General features: G+C 46.8%; 2 protein-coding genes across 3 annotated transcripts in view; both read left to right on the forward strand.

The window, feature by feature from the left end:
• The window catches only part of AGBL4 (AGBL carboxypeptidase 4), a gene marked incomplete at both ends in the record, with an annotated part of 1,409,253 nt that overhangs the window by 1,140,881 nt on the left and 249,948 nt on the right, over positions 1-18,424 (forward strand). The gene's annotated exons all lie outside the window — the stretch shown is intronic.
• BEND5 (BEN domain containing 5) overlaps positions 3,523-18,424 on the forward strand; it is a gene marked incomplete at both ends in the record, with an annotated part of 47,524 nt that continues 32,622 nt past the window's right edge. The window contains one exon of the mRNA XM_082679135.1: positions 3,523-3,748. Coding sequence (XP_082535261.1) covers positions 3,523-3,748 — 226 coding nt within the window. The remainder of the gene's footprint in view (positions 3,749-18,424) is intronic.

The raw sequence follows: 18,424 nt of genomic DNA on the forward strand, positions 1-18,424 counted from the left end.
ATGAGATAGGATCCCCAGTTCTTCCATATCTGATGGGCTGGCATGAGACTCTTGGTGGTGAACCTAGTATGACAGCTACAAGGTGAAAGCTTCTTCCTCAGTGTAAGTATGAAAGACGTTTCTAACAGTCAGTAGTGTCCCAAAGACAAGGCGTGCTGGTAAACTTCCTAACATTAGAACTATATAAGAAGCATCTGGATGAACACTTGGCAGGGATATTGAAGAGGGGATTCAACTGTGATCTGGTTGAACTTGACATCTTTAGCCACCTCTTTAAGTATGAAATCTGTACTTTTGAACTGTCTTTGTGTGCCAATCAATGAATCATCTATCAACAGCTTTAGTTTCTGGTATGTGTAAAGCCTGGAGCAACAGTCTCTGGATCAAAGAGGTACTTTGACTCCGGTTTTCACTAGGACAGAGGAGGCACACTTAGTAGGTTCTCTAGAAGCTGTGTTAAAAGACTGACTGTGTGATACACACAGAAAGCAGGAACGCTGGGTGTCTTTCTGTTGCCCTTAGGCTGCTGAAGTGTGTCTCTTTGAGTCTCTTGTACATGCCATTGCTTCTCTAGAATCCATTCTGTGCACCTACATGCAAGGTGAATGGAGTCCGTGTTTACTCTGTTGGCATCCATGTCATTATTTGTTCTTTTCTTCTTTCTGGGTTCTTGGAAAATGGAACTGCCCCCTTATGAGAACGATTTACACTGACTTGGATGGAGAATTTGTTTGAACCTGAGGGTGCAGGGATACTTAATATGTTCATGGATGTGTCTGTCTCACAAGAAGTAGACTCAGCGATCTGCACTTTGATCACCAGGAATGGGAAAGACAGAGCTGGGATTCAGCCCCACCTCTGAAAAGAAGGGACAAACGTTCAGAAAAACCACGCAAGAGGTTTGTTATTCATGCTGTGTCTTTCTTTAATGCATTTGTTTTATAAGCGTTTTCTCCCCAGCCCTGTGCTAGGATCCCGGGATGCTGAGGTTACACGGCTTTTTTGTCCCCCCTCAAAGAGCTCATTCTAATGAAGGAAGATAAAAGGTGCTGGGACAAAATAGTAGAAAGAAACTGCCTGTGCTTGAGGAGAGAGGCTGGTTGGGGAAGCTTCAGAGAGGAGGTGACATCTGAGCTGGCCTTCAGGGGAGGCTGAGGTCACTGTGCACTCCAGGAGGAAGAACTTCCCAGGATGAGGGCAGAACCAAGCACAAAGGCTTGAGACCTGATAAAACATGCTCTCTCGGGAAATGTCAACTAGTGTAACGTTTCTGGAGTGTACTGTGTGCAGGAAGGTGGTAGAGATGAGATTGGTAATGTATTTTGAGGCCACTCTCATTTAGATGGGCTAGGAGGTTGGCCATGGTGCTGCCTGAAATGATTTCGCAAACAGTTTGGAGCTTCATGGTATTTCATTAAATATGGCCAACTCTGCACGACTCATCCTGCGAATTATCAGAAGTCTTGCTACATATTACTTCCCCTTGACCACCCTAGGAATGTATTCTTAAAATAAAAACTCATGTAAGATCAGTCCAAAGAAATCATAATCATGAAGATAAACCTGCTGGAACGATTCAGTGTGGCTCCTCTTTTGTCCATAAGTATGTGGGGCAACAGAGGTTCACCATCTGTATCAGGACAACATGTGTTCATAACTGGCTGTCACTGCATATATGCCAGAGGCTAAGTTGAAGGGAACTAGATCTGACCTGTACGTTTGGATCTGGGAGCTGCATGTTGATGGCCCTCACCTGTATAATGTACTCCCCAAATCACAGTGAAATCATCTGGAGGGTTTTGGTTTATCTACTGAATCATTAGTGTAGCTGATCTGAAATGTGAGCCCAGCGCTTTTTAAAAAAAATAACGTGTAATGCTTTCTGATTGTAAAGTAATCCCTGCTTATTGTGGCAAATAGTTATATAAACACACAAAGGAAAATAAAATCGCCCACCACTACTAAGAAACAACATTTTGGCACATTTATTTTGTCTTTTTCTTACAGGTTGAGTTCATTAAAATGAATTTTTTTAAAAAATATAACATTTAATTCAGCCTGCCACCTCAATTCAGCATTCCTCTATGAGAACACTTTTCTCACCATAACATAATTACTTACTTACACTTTTTTAATACTTTCAGACCAGATTGTAAGGGTTTCCAGGACAGAGAAGGTGTGGTATTCATATAGTAACCTAATTTGGGCACAGGAATCCAACATTGAGACTCAAGTTCTGGTACACTGTCTTACACCACAAGAGATCCAGGTGTTTGTGCTGTCTGTTCATCTCTCTACCACCAGCCTTTAGCCCAGAATCTGGCATGTAGCACATACCCAGTGTATATTGGTCGCTTGAATAAGAGTATGGGTGTGACTGAATGTGGATTTTTATTTATTACTATTTTTCACCCCAAATTCACTGAGCCCCTATCAGGTGCCAGGAATATAAGTAGTCATATCTGATACAAAGCCCACCCTCTCAGAGGCGTCAGTGCAAGGATGCTGACCCCCTCTAATGTAGGATGGGGTTCCTATGACACATAGCCCAGTCAGAACTCCTCGAGGTGCTCCAGAAATGCCCAGCTAGCCCTGGGTTTGCCTTCTTCCGACCACGACCACCCCTCCGCTCCCTGCTCATTCCAACTGGTCCCAGTTCAGTGACAGGCATTCTGTGGAGGTGTGCTTCACTGGAGGAAGACTACAGGGGAGAAAAGCTACACTGCTTCCTCCAGCTGAGAGGGGCCCTTGACAAACACTCCACTGCCCCAGCCAGCTGGTCCAACTGGAAATCCCAGATAAGCCCCAGTTTCTGGTCAGAACTAGTTTGGCAGCACAGGGGGAACATTTCTGGCTGACTGACCCTCCCCACAGGGGAGCTGGCGGTTTTTGCCAGAAAGAAAAAAACAAAACAACAATGAACTAAAGGGGTTGAGAGGAGCGGTTTCAATTATTTGATACACTCCCAAATTCTGCTCTCTTTCAAGTGCAAGTTTACACTTAGGAATCCAAACAAGATTGCCCCCTGCCCTGCATTTATTCTCTCACACTCTCCTCTCCTGTGCAGTGCAGTTTTGTTGCAATGCAATTTGTTTTGTAGTGCGACCGTTGAAGCCACAAATCCTGCACGCGGCGCGACTTTGAATATTAGTCAATGCATTTTTTTCCTGCAAGGCTATTGTTACTATCATTATCGCGATTTAGCGTCTCTGCCCTTTCCCCTCCCTCGGCGAATCGCGCTCCGGCTGTGATTGCTCGGGTCTGACTTCGCGAGTGGCGGTGCGCTTCCAAACCCCCTCCTCCGCCCCCCGCCCCCCTCCCTCCAGGTTCCGCGCCCAGGCGAGAGCAGCCGATTGGCAGAGCGGTGCTTTCAGGAACAATAACAGCGGGGGGAGCCCGGGTCCCGGGAGCCGCCCCCGCCCCCCGGCCCGGCCGCGCGGCTTGCGGCCCCCGCCGGCTCCCCACCTCCGCGCCCGCCCCGCGGGCTGACCGGCCGACCGGGGCCCGCCCCCGGCGCCCACCATGTACGCCTTTGTGCGGTTCCTGGAGGACAACGTCTGCTACGCGCTGCCCGTGTCGTGCGTGCGCGACTTCAGCCCCCGCTCGCGGCTGGATTTTGACAACCAGAAGGTGTACGCCGTGTACCGGGGCCCGGAAGAACTGGGCGCCGGGCCCGAGAGCCCCCCGCGCGCCCCCCGCGACTGGGGCGCGCTGCTGCTCCACAAGGCCCAGATCTTGGCGCTGGCAGGTGAGCGAGCGGTCCGGGAGGGACTCGGGGGCCGGGCGGGGACCGGGAGCCGGGGAGGGGCCCGGGGGGAGCCGCTGCTTGTTCCGGCCCCCTTCTCCTGTCCCGTAGGCTTTTCTTTAGGGGACGGGGTGTCTCTAGAAGGCCAGACCAGTTAAAAACACGAGATGGTCCCCTTTGTCTTCCCCGCCTCCCCGACACCTCCCGCGCTGTCAGTCTGTCTCCATCTCTCTGTGTCTGTCCTACTCTTTCTGTTTGTCTCTTCTCGGCTCCCTCACTTTCCTGTTCTCTCCCCGCCTGTTTGTACCTTCATTTCTCTGTCTCTCACCTTCTCTCTACCTCTCTCTCAGTTCCTTCCCTCTCTGCGCCTTCTGTCTCCTCAAGTTTCTCTAGCTGTCTGTCTCTCCCTTTAAGGCCCTTAGTACCGCCTGGGAGTGAGAGGCAAGGCTTGATATTGTCGGACTCTGCCAGGTGGGAGTCCCTCTTTACAGAGGGAAGCTATGACATCCTTGTCTCATTCGGGCCATCATTGGACAGGATGAAGAGGCCTTGATCACTGGGTACTGGGTGCCACTCTCTCCTGCCCCTCCCTGGCTAGGTGGCAGAGGTAAAGCAGTAGTGGCACTTTAGCATCCCTCAGACTCCACACCCCTATTGAATCTCCCGGAAGGCTCTCTGAGTGAGAGCTGAGGGCCAGGAAAGAGTTTCTAGGTCAGGATGAGACCAGACCTCCCATTCCTGCTTTCCCAGGGCCCTGAGAAATAGGCAAGGCAGGTGGTCTCATCCCCATTTGACAGATGAGGACGCTAAGGTTCACTTGGTGGCAGGACTAGAAACCAGCCCTCTAGCCTCCTTCACCAGGTTCTTTCTGCCATGCCGAGGCACCTTTTCCTTTGTAAAGTCAGTGGATCCTCTTTCCCAGCTAGTTTCAGGAGGCTTGGGTACAGATATGAGTGGATGAGGAAAGTATCACTTCCATTTTGGGGAGCAGCCTTTTAGCTGTTGCTGCTAAGGAGGGTGCACCTCAGAGTGGACAGAGACAGTAAACCACCCTGCCCTCCAGTTGGAAGAGAAGACCAGGGGTTAGGAGACATTGCTAGCATTTTGTAGTTTGAGACCTTTCCTGTTTTTTCCAACTTCCTTAGCTTTCCTTAAGAGATGAATTCAGCATGTATCATATTTAAATTTGGCAAATAAGGAAACTGTGGCTTGAAACAGAGAAGTGACTTTCCTAGGGTCCCGTGGCAAATTAGCAGTAGCTTAGAGCTGTGGTTCATGAAAAGTTCCTTTCCATCACCTCCTGTTGCCTCTGGAAAGTAGGTTTGCCAGAGTTGAGGAGTGAAAGAAGAACTGGAACCCTATGAGCACCTGGGGCCCTTGTGGACAGACTGTGTCCTGACCACCTCTCTGGCAAGCCCTGGGGCACAGTGGTATAGACCGCCCCCCCACACACACAACACCTGGGCATGCCTGAGGCCGGAAGAACAGAATGAAGGAAAGTATGTAGAAAAGGGAAACCCTTGTAGCGGATTAGGTTTTATTTCATTTGTTTGCTTGCTTTTAATTACCTGAAGGAAGGGATTAGGAGACTTTTCCCCAAGAGTACAGTATAGGCCCGAGGAGGTTATAGGTAGGTTGTAACCTTAGCTTCCCCTTGGCTAGAAGAAGAGAAAGCATGCTCTTAATGATTCTATTATACTCCTAGATCTGGAAGGGCCCTAGGAGGCGGAGAGTGATGTGGTCAGAAGGAGTCCGTGGTAGGTAGGTGTTTTAGTGTGTAATAGCTGCTTTCCTCTTTTAGAGATTGTCCCTGCATCCACTTATTCATGCAGTAAACATCACCACTGTGCTTTGCTCTTCAGGCACCGCAGAGAGGCTGCTGAGGCAGATGGCAGCCCCCACAGACTCTGAGTTTGGAAATTGACAAAAGTCTTCTTCAGTAAGACACACGTAATTATTGGTGTGAGGACCATGAATCTTGAATCTATAGACTATTCATCCTCCAAGTTGGAATGTTGATAAATCTCTAGGGTTATTGAAAACAGACAGTTAAAATAACACACAGGCACAAACAGACCTAGGCAACATCTGGAAATTGGCAGAGTAGATCCAGAGAAGAAGCGTGGCTCCGGTTTGAGCAAAGTGAGTTGAAAAGCACTTTCCTCCACCTCTCTTCAGGTTTTTTTCTTGAGAAGAGCAAGGGGAAGAAAAAGAAACAACTTGCCGTTGACTAGGCCACATTTAGAATTCCAATCAGCTGGTTAGCTTTTAAATTGGAGCCACTGTCCTGGCTCCAGACCTGACTGGAAGGGCCAGGGTAGGTTTGGGAATTCACTTGTCCTGGAAGAACTCTCCCATGTGTCTTGAAACCCCATCTTGGATGTGGTGGCTCCGAGAATTGCTTGCAGTGACTTCGTCTTAAGGAGCTCATCTTCTGGCATCTCCTAGTTGTGAATACCACGGTGCTGTGGGACCAGATGTGAGGCGGCGAGCCCTCAAGCGGGAGGCAGAGATAGCTATGTTCTTGTGCATTAGCCATGAGTAATTAATCCCTCGCTGGCACCAAAAGCGTAGTTTCAGGAGCAGTTCGGGGCCGTTTTATGGCTTTTGGTGAGAAGCGCGGTACTTTACCGTTTGCCCAGGCCAACTCAGAGCTGTCTTCAGGTGTACCTCTTCTTGTATCCAGGAAATGTCAAAGCCAGCTGCTTTGGGACTTTGCATTTTCCAGCATATGCTGGTCTACATCATGGTTTCCACGTGTGTCAGACCCAGTATATAGCCTTGATTTCAGTTCAAGGGGAAAAAGCAAACACACCTTTACTGACAGTCTAACTTTGTGCCTGTGCATTCTCTCTCCTAGTCCTCCCCAGGACCCTGTTGGTAGAGGTTGCCGTTGTTACTGTTTCCATTGTGTAGATGAGGACAACTGAGTCTCAGAGACTCCTCTCCAGCTATATAGCTAACGAGTGACAGAGCCAGACTTGAAACCGAGGTCTTCCAGGGCCAGGCCCCCACTTGGAAATCTCCTTCGTAAAGTAGCTGATGTTCTCGTCAGCCACACAGCAGGCTTGGAAGGAATGAAAGGCAAGACAAGAGCTGTCCGTGAAGCAGACAGTTCAAGTCAAGTTTTCGAGCCCAGGAACAGTTTTAGATGCTGAGTTTTCCAGCCCCTTCTGTTCTCCCTCTCTCACCAGCCTCCCTCCTACAGAGCACACGCACTTTCCTCTCTGCTAAGTTGTCATTTTCCTCAGGAAATCTCAGAAGAGGTCCCATCCTCCATGGTCCACGTAACTCAAGGTGTGGCTCACCTTTGGATGTGGTCTCCTTCATCACTCTCATTTATTTGCCAGACAGCGTGTTGAAAATGAGAACAGCCCATTTGGAGAGCTTGCCATTATCTAACTGCAGTCCAGTCTGCTACTGGGGCTCATGGCATTGAATTTATGGTTTCTTTATGGGGCCACAACTGGTTTTTCTCAGCTCAGAGTCTTAAAATTCGATGCCATTCTCTCCAGGCACTTTGGCTATGTTATTATTATTTGGTGTGCTAAATTCCTCTTGTTGTCAAATGTCCCCCTTCTACTTCCTGTACACCAGGCCCGGTGCTGTAATAAGCGAATGCTCCAGTGCATCCGCAGGTCTGAGGTCCTGGGACTGAAATGACAGCACAATCCAGGCGAAACAAAAGTTAACTTTTCAGGCCCTGCCATGTGGGGTTTCTGTCCGGGCAGAATGACGGAGAAGAAATGGGCATCATCCTCAGGGTGAGTGTAGTCTTAGGGCCCAATGTACGTGCTAAATAGAGGTGGAAGCCAGGCACCAGGGCAGCACAGAGAAAGGGCCCCTTCTAGGTGGGCTTTGTGGTTTATCTTGTACATCTTTCCAACTCTACCACCACTGCCTACATCCAGGCGTGCACCACCTCTTATCTAAGCTAGCACATCTGCCTTCTAATTGATTACCCTGCCTCAATCTGTTTTCCAAGTTGCTGTCAGAAAAATCTTCCAAAATACAGTCTTAGTCAAGTCACTTCTCTCCTTAGAACCTTCTGTAGCTCCCTGTTGCCTACTGAATAAAACTTAAGCTTCTCAGCCGGGGCGTTCATAGCAGCCCCAGACCAACCCCATTTCTCCAGCCTCCCCCAGGCCTGCGGTACTTCATGCCATCTTGAGAACACTGCCTCAGGCACTCCTTTGAGCCGACGAGGATGGATTAATCATTGTGTGAGATGGGGCCTCTGCCCATGGAGCTCACCTTCAGTGGAGAAGGCAGACACGTGACATGCCTGCAGTCCCGTGAGCTGAGGACGAATGCCACAGAGGAGTGGACAGATACGTTGGCAGCTCCCTGTTCACCCTCAGTCCCCAAGGGAAACTCTCCTTCCTCGGAGCTCTCCTTTTACTTTGCTGTTCCTCACTTATCTTTAGCATTCTGTGTCTTGTTTTGGTTAGTCGTGAATAGGTCTGTCTTCCTACCAGACAGTGAACTCCTCCAGGACAGGGACCTGCCTTCCTTCTCTCTGCATCCATAGTGCCCGGCACGTAGTCCACTCCAGTCAGCCCAAGTGGAACTCACCAACTTGGGGAAGACAGGTGCATTTGTTATGCTTGGCGAGAAGAAGTAGGGAGGACAGGAATCCCTGTAGCAGCAACTTGTTTTTCAGAACAGAAACCTGCAGTGAGTTTTGGAGGTTTCCTTCAACTTTGTTCACCTGGAAAAAGTCAACATTCTTTATCACTCCCTTGACTAGAAGAAACCCCACACTTGGGGGAAACAGCTTCCAAAGCCACGTTCTTCTTGCTTTGGTAATTTTAGCTCATTCAGGGCTCAGGTCCCAGCTTGGCATTGTTGGTCCAAATGGATCACTTGCTCCAGAAATGCTTTGGAACTTCTACAAAGTTAGCAGTGAAGCAGGGGAGTAGCCGATTTCATATGCAAAGATTGTTGCGTGTCATCAGTGGGAGACTGCCAACAAAAGGATTCTTTTTTTTTTTTTAAACGAGTGAAAACTTTTAATTTAGGTTTTGACATGTTCTGCTGATGTACATTGGAGCGAAGATTGGAACTTGCCTGCTGTCATCTGTTGCAGATTCTACTGAAATGTTAACCATTTAAGGTCCCGTCTGATGTGATTTGTCATGTTTAAGAACCACATATTTGTTACAACTAAATAGTATGTGTTGCTGAGTATTTCAGAGTTCTGGTTCACAGGATGAAAGAAGAAATTGCCCCAGACAAGCTCAGGTCTCGCTCTTTTGTGTGTTTTCTTGTCATTCAAGAGCACACTGGTGTTTATTTTTAAAAACGCACCAGAAAAGTAGAATTCAAACTTAGATCTTTGACTTCAAGATTTATTCTCTTTCCACTGTGCCTACCTGCTTTGTCTTATAAGCTCCTTAGAGAGAGAAGATGTGTGTCCTCTTCATTTTAAAATGCTTACTGGAAAAGCATACATACCGTGAAGAGCTTTTCTCTGGTTCATTTACGTTCCCCAGGTATTAAGTTACACTAGGTGGTCAGTCTTACACTGGAGGGAAATACAGGAGGAGGAATAGGCATTGTTTCTTGCCTTCACGGACTCGTTTACTAAATATTTATTAAGAACTCACCAGGCTCCAGGTTCAATGCTAGGAATTACCATATACACACTCTGTCTACATCCTTGTGAGATAAGGCTTCTTATTTTACCCTGGGAGAAGAGAGCTACGCAGACAGTTGTTTAGTGGGTGCTGTAGGTGCCAGGCAGTGGGCTAAGGTCTTCCCATACACGTGAAGCTCTTGGAGAACTGTGAGTCAGGTCAGTCGAAAAGTATGATACCCGAACTAGGGTGGCAGTGCTTGTGATGGCTCTGAGGTGGGTTGAGGAAGGAGAATCCACAGGACTTGGGAACTGTCTGATTGTGGTGATGTGTGTGATGATGATGTGGTGGTCTGGGCTCTCCTCCCTCCATGGGGAGCATTAGAAAAGTAGTTGGTTGGAAGAGGAGATATTGAGTTCAGTCTGAGACAAGATGAATCTTGGGGGCCCATGGGATATCTGGGCAGATACTCCAGGAGAGCGATTAGGCATGTGGCCCAAGGTTCAGGAGAGTGCTCTGAAGTTGGGCTGAAGATCCCAATGTGGAAGTCATTAGCCGTGGAAGTGGTGGTTTCACAGAGGGAGAGGGGGCAGAGTAAGCGAATCCTGCAGAACTCTTTAGAACACCAGCTTTTAAGGGCACAGCTGAAGAAGAGCCCAGAAAGGGGACTGGGGAGAAGCAGCCAGAGATGGACTAAGAATCAAGTGATAACCAGGAGAGATGGGTGTCCTGGAAATCAAACAAGGAGCGAGGCCTTTGTATCCCAGATCTAGGCCTGTTTTTGTTTCTTTTAACTACACAGCAACTACTTTTTCCTCTGAGCTCATTGGTGAGACATAGTAGGATAGGACAGCTAAATATATAAGCAGGAGAAGAAAAGATTTGCATGGGATGATATTTTGGTAGTTTTGAATGTCTGAGTTTTGCCCCACTAGAAGAAGAATCAGACCTGTTCTTTGAGGCCCAGAAAGCAAAATTAGGTCCAGAGAGTGGAATTCAAAGCGGTTGGTGGGAGGAATATAATAATAGCCGAGAGAGAGGATGAACGATGGAAAGGGCTTCTAAGCATAGTGATGAGCTCCCTGTCAGGGGAGGTGGATATTCTGGAATGAAATCCTGTCCTATGGGAGAATTGGTTAAATGACCCCCTCCCCAAGGTCGCTTCCTTGAGTATCAAGGAGGAAGATTTAGAGAGCTGAAAGAAGATAGGCTTTGAAGTGAGACAGTCTGGGTTCAAACCGTGACTCTGCTGTTTACAAGCTGTGTGACCTTGGGGAGATTACTTCACTTCTCTGAGTTTCAGGTACTCAAATGTAACGTAGAGATGGTAACGAGTGACTTGCCCACTATGTTATTTAGCAAGGTAATATGGAAAAGTATCTGGCACATAGTAGGTACTCATTAAATATAGGTAGCTGAGAAGGACTGTGGTGGCTAAGCATTGTTGAGAGAACAGCTTGCTTAGTCGTGGGTGCCACCATTTGTGGAAAGGAGCAATTTAGAGGACCAAGGAGAAGACAGGTTTAAAATTTAACTTGTGGGTGTTGTAAATCCTCCTGTGGCTTGACTTTAGCATGAAAGGCTTACCATCTCCCCCCATGTGTTGCCCCTCTGTGACCCTGTGGTGGGGCCACTTATTACCCTGGCAACAGCCTGGTGAAGCACATGAGGGTAGCTAGACAAATGAGTCAGAAGGATGAGGTTCCTAGTTTTGTCTGTGCCCTAGCCCTGTGCCAAGGCCAGTGAGGCCATGGGAGTGAAAGCAGGGAGACCTACTGAAACCTGGCTGGCAGTTCTTCTCTCCCCTTTCGGATGGTCTCAGCAGGACATTTCTTCAAACGAGCCCACCTGGAGGGATTAGATCATCTACTCTTGCCCGGCACTGCATAGAAGAGAAAGAGAAGTGGAATTCCCTGTGGCTGGCCAGTTGGTCACACAGCTGGAAGGATCTCTTAAGGTTTTCTAGTCTAGTCCCCATGTTTTACAGAAAAGAAAGCTGAAAGGAAGTAACTGGTCACCCAGAGAGTGAGTTACAAAGCCGGGCCTCGAACCCGTGTCTCTTGATTTCTTTCTGCTTTACCACAGCAGGGCACTCGTCTTCGTGTTGTCTTGGCTAGATACAATCCTTGAAACTTGAGAATTTTGTCTGCCTTGGATTTTAAAAAAACAAACGCCACAGGCCAGAGAATGAGATATGCATGCCTTTTCTGTGGCATGTCTGTTTTTAATGCAAACATAAGACTTTGCAAGGATTTTACACAGATGAAGAACTTTAAACTTGCATATAGATATTTTTTAAATAAGACAAAACCTATGTAAAACAGTTTATGTTTAGCCTTTCAGAGCTTCATCATAGCTAACAAGCCCACACCACATTAAACTCTGACATTGGGTTCTTTTAATTATCCAGCATGATTTTATGTAAAATGGGAGTCAAGACAGTACCTCTCCCATTTAACTGTATTTCAAATTCTTCAGGAGCATCTTCATGTTTGAAGACAGAATTGCATTGGATTTCCTGTCCACCGGCCTCTTTTCTAAAACACTATTTGCTCATTAAACATGCCTCCATTTTTTTTTCCAGTGGTAAGTTTAATGGGATGTTTCTCCCTCTCAGATTAATGACAAATACCAAGTTCTTCTATATTTTTGAAGAGCAGCTTCTACCATATTTTATGGCTTTGAATAGGGACTCTATTTGGGGGTTATTTAGGGCTTGGTAGTCTTGATAAGCTTGGAGTTCAGGAGGTTGGTATCAAGTCATACTGAGTTCAGTTTGGGATCACAGCATTCTCCTGGATGTAGGCAAAGGCTTGGGAGAAAAGCTGGCACTTGGGAAATTATATTGACACACTCACCATATTATATGTGCCTTCTAGTTCAGTTGAGGAAGTTACAGCAACTTGGTAATTTTTCTCTTGTTCCTATAGGATAATTAGATGATAGAACCAGGCCCCGAGTGACATGCAGGCCTGACTGGAACGTCTGGCTCTGATATTTAATAACTTTGTGTCTTAGGCAAGCCACCTCACTTCTTTGACCCTCAGTTTCTGCTTCAATAGAATCATTATGGGGATTGAATATATTGATGTTAGTAAAGAATTTGGCATGGGGCCTGGCACATAGTAGTTGCTTACTCAGTATTTGTTGAATAAGATGAATGCAGTTAGCTGACAACATAGTAGCTGGAAAGGAGGAGGAGAAAGTTGATGCCCAAATCCTTGGTGGTTTTCTTGCCCTGGAAACAAAAGAATCAGGAAGTTAGAATCAATGAAGTTTATCTCTTCAGAGGCTACATACTTATTTCTGTTTACACTAAAACTGATTACTTGGTCTTAAGCTTGGAGCAGTTGCAAAGGTGGGTTGACCAGAGAGGTGGGTTGACTCATCCTTTTCGAGTCTCCTGCTAATTTCTTCTGTGGTTTCCTGGAATGCAAAGCCAGAAGCATACTCCAAAGCCACATTAAAATGCTGCATGAAGTTACCTGCTGTCTTAGGTGATCCACACCACCGTTCACCTTCATTAATGTGACCAGTCAAGAGTTATAGCTTCTTGTCACCCTGTGTTCAGTCTCCTCCTCACACCTCATCCATCTTGCTTGCCATTGCCACATTAATCTTCCCCAAACACCTCTTTCATCATGTCTCAATCTGTGTTGGGTACGGGTCTCTTTGCCACAGGATAAAAGCCAATGACACAGCCCACAGGGGTAGCCTCACAGCCACTATTCGCTGAACACCTGGGACAAGAAAGGCACTGTGCTTGGTGTTTTATATGCACTGCCTTTTGGAAAACAGTTTATTATCCCCACTTTACAGATAATGAAAGTGAGACTCGGACAGGTGAAGTAGCTTGCCCAAGTTCCCACAGTTAGTATGTAGCAGAGGCAGAATTCCAAGCCAGGACTCCCTGACTGGAAAGACTGGGCTGCTTTTGTTAAATCCTGGGCCTCCCTCTCCCAACCAGTTCTTCCACTTTTTACGGTGACACTGAGTGTTCCGTAATCTTCTGTGGACTAGGTGCGAATGTGAGGCACCACCTTTAATTTGGGATTAGGATTAGGAAGGCCTGGAGCTTGGAGGTTTGCCCCCACATGAGCCAGCATCTCTCAGGAAGTCAAACCTTCTATTCTGGTTGGGATTCTTGGCACATCCTGGGTTGTAAGGATCCGAAAGACAAGGACCACTTAGCAGAGTGCTCAGCACAGAACAGGGGCTCAGTGAATGTCCAGTGACTGCAGAAAAGGACAAGTGGAGGCCTCAGATCTTCCTGAGCCCTCATCCAGGGAGCATGGCACAGGGAGGAGGGTGATGGGCATTAGGATGGAGCCAGCAGGTAGTTACCTCTCAGAGGGGCCTCAAGATCGCCCTGGCCAAGCACTGGGGCAGCCAGGATCCAGGTAAGGGGACATGTGACTCGAGGGACTGTCTGCTTCTGCTCCTTTCAGGAACTTACTTCTGTCACTCAGACCTTCCTGCACTGCTCAGCCTACCCTTTCAAAGGACCCATTCAAACCCTGAGCCCTGGCCTACAACCTAATTCGTTGTGCCTGGCGATAGTTACTCCTATCTGGGGGCTTCCTGAGGCCAGAGGGGTGTGGCAGGAGAGCAGGAGTAAAGTGGTCTTCTGCTTTGAACTTCAGGCTGGGGAAGTTAGATGTCCTTATCTAGAGCCATCATTCATTCGTTCAGCATTTATGAATATGGCTCAACCATATTTCAAGCATGTGTTTTTAGAGAGAATAGAGCGTGGGCTTGGGGGGCAAAGAGATCTAGATCGAATCCTGGCTCTGTGCCTTCGCATCTGGGTGGCTTTAGGCCCTCTTTGAGTCTCATTGCTTCTTCTGTGGAAAAGCATGCAGCTAATACTTGCTTGCAGGGTTGTTGGGAAGTACAGTAATGTATGTGAAGAGCCGTATAGTGGCATCTGGTCGCTAATAGACATTCTAAAAGTGGTAGCCTATTTTTTAATTGAAGTGTAATTCACATAAGACAAAATTCACCATGTTAACCATTTTAGAGTGTGTACAATTCAGTGTTCTACAAACATCATCACTATCTAATTCCAGAAAATTTTCATCACACAAAAAGAAATCCCTGTTACCCATTAAGTGGTCACTTCTCATTGCCCCTTTCCCCTGTGTCCCTGGAAAACATTAATCTACTTTCTATCTCTGTGGATATACCTATTCTGGACATTTCATATAAATGGAATCATATATTATGTGGCCTTTTTGTCAGGCTTCTTTCACTTGACATAATGCTTTCAAGATTCATCCATGTTGTAGCAAGTATCAATACTTTATTTCTTTTAACGGCTGAATAATACTCCATTGCATGGATATACCACATTTTGTTTATCCATTCATCAGTTGAGGGACAGTTGGCTTGTTTCCACCTTTTGACTATTATGAATAATGTTGCTATGAATATTTGTGCACAAGTTTTTGGTGGACATGTTTTCATTTCTCTTGAGTACATACCTAAGAGTGGAACTGCTGGATCGTATGGTTATTCTGTTTAACCTTTTGAGGAACTGCCAAGCTGTTTTCCATAGTGGCTGCACCATTTTACATTCCCACCAGGAATGTATGAGGGTTCCAGTTTCTCCATATCCTCCCAACACTTGCTATGTTTATTCTCTGTTCTTTTCTTTTTTTGATTGTAGCCATCCTAGTGAGTATGAAGTATATCTGATAGTATTATTTTTGATTTACATTTCCCTAATGACTGATGATTTTGAGCATCTTTTCATATGCTTACTGGTATAGCCTCTTTTTATTATTCTTTCACTCAACATTTTTTTTGATGAGCCTCTATACTGTATGGCCAAGCCTGTGATATGGGCCCTGCCCTGTGGTTACCCACACCCCCGTGGGAAAGGCAGACCTCAGAACAGGTGATTGCAACATAGTAAGAAAATAGGCTACAGAGAAGGTATGTATAAGGTGTAATGGGACCTTAGAGGAGGAAAGAGGAGCTGAGTGGAGGTTAGGTGGAGTTTGTCTAACAGAAAGGAAAGGAGAGGGCATTCCAGTTAGATGGACGGGGCGTGGAGCTTTGGGTATAGCCGGTGGGAGTTGGGCTCCTGTCGTCATATGGGGAGTAAGGCTCTCTCAGGTGTCTCCCTTCTCAAGCCAGGTGGCTGAGTAGGTCTCCACCTCCAGGGGCAAGCCTGCAGCAGCCCTGGGCCAGCCACAGGCTCTGCTGAGCTTTGTCATCTGCTATAAGTACCACTCTTGTTGCCTTCAAGGCACATATACTCAGCTGATTTGATCCCACTCGAGGTCAATATTCTGTCTCCCTTCCTACGGAAAGAGATCCGTGATGCTCATTGACACAGCAGCTTGCCTGACTTCTCACACCTACCACATAGCAGAACTGGACTTGGAATCCAGGCTGTCTGACTTTTCCACACCTGCAGGCTGAACCTCAGCTCTTCTTACCTTAGCGTTCAAGGCCAGTTATTCTCCAAGCCCCAGCCACCTTAACTTTCTTTCTCACCTTTTCTTCCTGCCTATAACTGAACCACCTTTTGTAACCATTCCGGTCTAAATGTTTTTGCAATCTTTCTTTTTTGGTTTCTGTCCTTTACCCCTCTTCTTGCCATCAGTAAATAGCTGTCCTTTTATGTACACTGACGGTCCAAGTGCTCTTCACTCCGCTCAAGTTCTTAACACACAGAATTGATCATCTTCACGGCATCCTGGCAATGTGAGTAGGAATTATTTACTTCAAGTCACAGATTAGGAAACAGGATCAGAGAAGTAAATTAAGTTACTCGAGACCACCCTGTAAGTAAGGGGTCTAGTTCAAAGGGCCCTTCCTCTCAAATGCCTGCCATGGTTACACTGACCAAAGTGATCTCCCTTGCCCCCAAGATCCTACAGCAGTTACTTTCCCCTTATTCACATTCAGTATTTGAGATCTTATCTCAATCTTATTTGAGGGCTTTTCTTTTTCGTGGGTTTTTATCTTGGGTCCCCTAAGCAGGTGTTCATTCTCAGTGCCCCAGGGCCCCAGCCAGATCCTGCAAGTGTAAATTCTCAGTAAATGTTAAGCGGAGGCATAGGAGGAAAAGCTCTGAACTCTGGTTGCACAGTCTGAGTTCTCATGCTGTTCATGTTATGGCACTAACTTCTGTGACCTTGCGCAATGATGTGCTCACCAGAATGAGAACCCTGCCTGTCTTGCTCCCCCTGTATCCCTGGGCCTGACTGCCGAGTAGACGGATGCAGGGATTTACCATTTGGAACCTCATCTCCATTTTGAAAGGGTTAAATGAAATGGTCTGAGGATTGCTCCCAGTTGAAATATTGCCCAGTGTTGTGAGCCTGAATGACTGCTTCTCTCCGTACCGGCATGATTCTCAGCTACAGAGCTTCCCCTCAGGGAGGCAGAGCATAGCTTGTCATTTCTAGTTTGGTGGCTGCATCTCAGATTTTTGCCCTTGACCTTGTCAAACTGAAGGCTGACCCAGGAGCTTTGCCTCAACGCATTCAGAAGTCCTAGCACCCCCCTCTCATCCTCTGTATCCCTTTCAGTTTCTCTCCCTCTTTTTTCACGTGTGAACACACCCACCCATCCCATTTCAGGATAATTTCATTTGGAGCACCTTCTTTAGGTTTTATATTTTAGCAGCTTTTTGACTTAGAAGGAATGGACAGTGACTTATAGGAGGTGAGCTACTGCTCTTTTAGAAAGACCACGGTCCCTGCTGCTGTTCTTGCCTCACCCATTGGGTGTATTTTATAGGTACAAAGAGAACAAGAACAAGAACTGGCCTTTTTGTGAAACTAGAAGCCTAGGATTGCTGCTCCACTAGTGGGAAAGGGCATTTTCATCTCTGATCAGGAGGGGTTGTTAACAAGACGGCCTCTTCTTTTTGGGGGCATTTTCCTTACACTAGATACCCTTCTTAAGTCATTCCTTTGTTTTTGTATTTTAATTGTATCTTTATCCACCTTATGCTTAGGGAAATAAAACGATTCTGAGCCTGTTGATAATACCAGCTTTTACATCCTGTTCATTGAGTGCCTGGTGTGTACCAGCCGTGCCGTGTGGTTAAGTGTGTGAAGCATTGTTGCTGTCGTCCCCACGCTTCTTCATAGAGGAGACACCTGAGGTCATGCGATCAAGACCTTGTTGCTCCCTCCTCGCGCCCTGTCTCGGAAGAGCTGAGCTTCCCACTGAGGCCTCTCTGATACTGCAGTCCCACCCTTGACCAGCTGGGGCTCCATTCCTAAGATACATTCAGGAAGATGTGGCATTTGACTGCATTCTGGAATAGTTAGGTGCTTACAGGCTTCCTTTTCAACTTTGCTAACAAGTTGTGAGGAGAGAAGCCTGGACTGAGGGAAGTGTAAGAGCATGTTCAACACACACACATACATGTGCACACACACTCACACATAAAGACCCTGAGAGACAGAACTTAACCACTCCCTGGCCACATGCTACATCCGGCATTGGGCAACATGCTACAAACTACATTTAAGATATAGCAGCAGTGGGAACCTTTGAGGAGTAAGAAATAGTAATTCCCAGAGTCCCAGTTCAGGCCCAGAAAACAGGGCCTCAAAGTATTTACCACAAGGGCCAGTTCCAGAGCATGTTCGAGTTTCTACCTCTGGAACTGTCCTCTTTGAATTTTTACTGCTGACATCTACAGTGAGAGACAGATCTGGGAAGTAAAGTTTGAAATCTGTGCAAGAGAAAAATAATTCTCTTTCAGATTATCTGAAGTTGAGTTTAAAGAATAAGAAAGTGAGGAGAAGTAGTATCCCTTTGTATTTGTGTAGCACTTTTGTAGTTTGTAATGCACGTCAGTGTGTGTTGTTATCACACGTAAGCAGTGGTTGAGATGCCAGAGGCCTGTTTCCCACTCCTGCCTCTTCCTCAGACTCACACCCTGGGCACGCGCCTTCCATCCTCACCTGTAAGATGAGAGAGAGTTGGGCCACTTGGTCACTGAGGCCCCCCAAACTCTGTCATTTCATTATCTGATACCAGTAAATGTTGCTAGTTACTCTTCCTGTATCTGTCTTAACTCAGCCTGTCTTGTGTCTGGGCTGTGGGGAGGCTGTACCTCAGCTCCAGT

The sequence above is a fragment of the Grampus griseus genome (genome assembly GCF_964374135.1).
Source record: "Grampus griseus genome assembly, chromosome: 1".
Taxonomy (NCBI): Eukaryota; Metazoa; Chordata; class Mammalia; order Artiodactyla; family Delphinidae; genus Grampus; species Grampus griseus.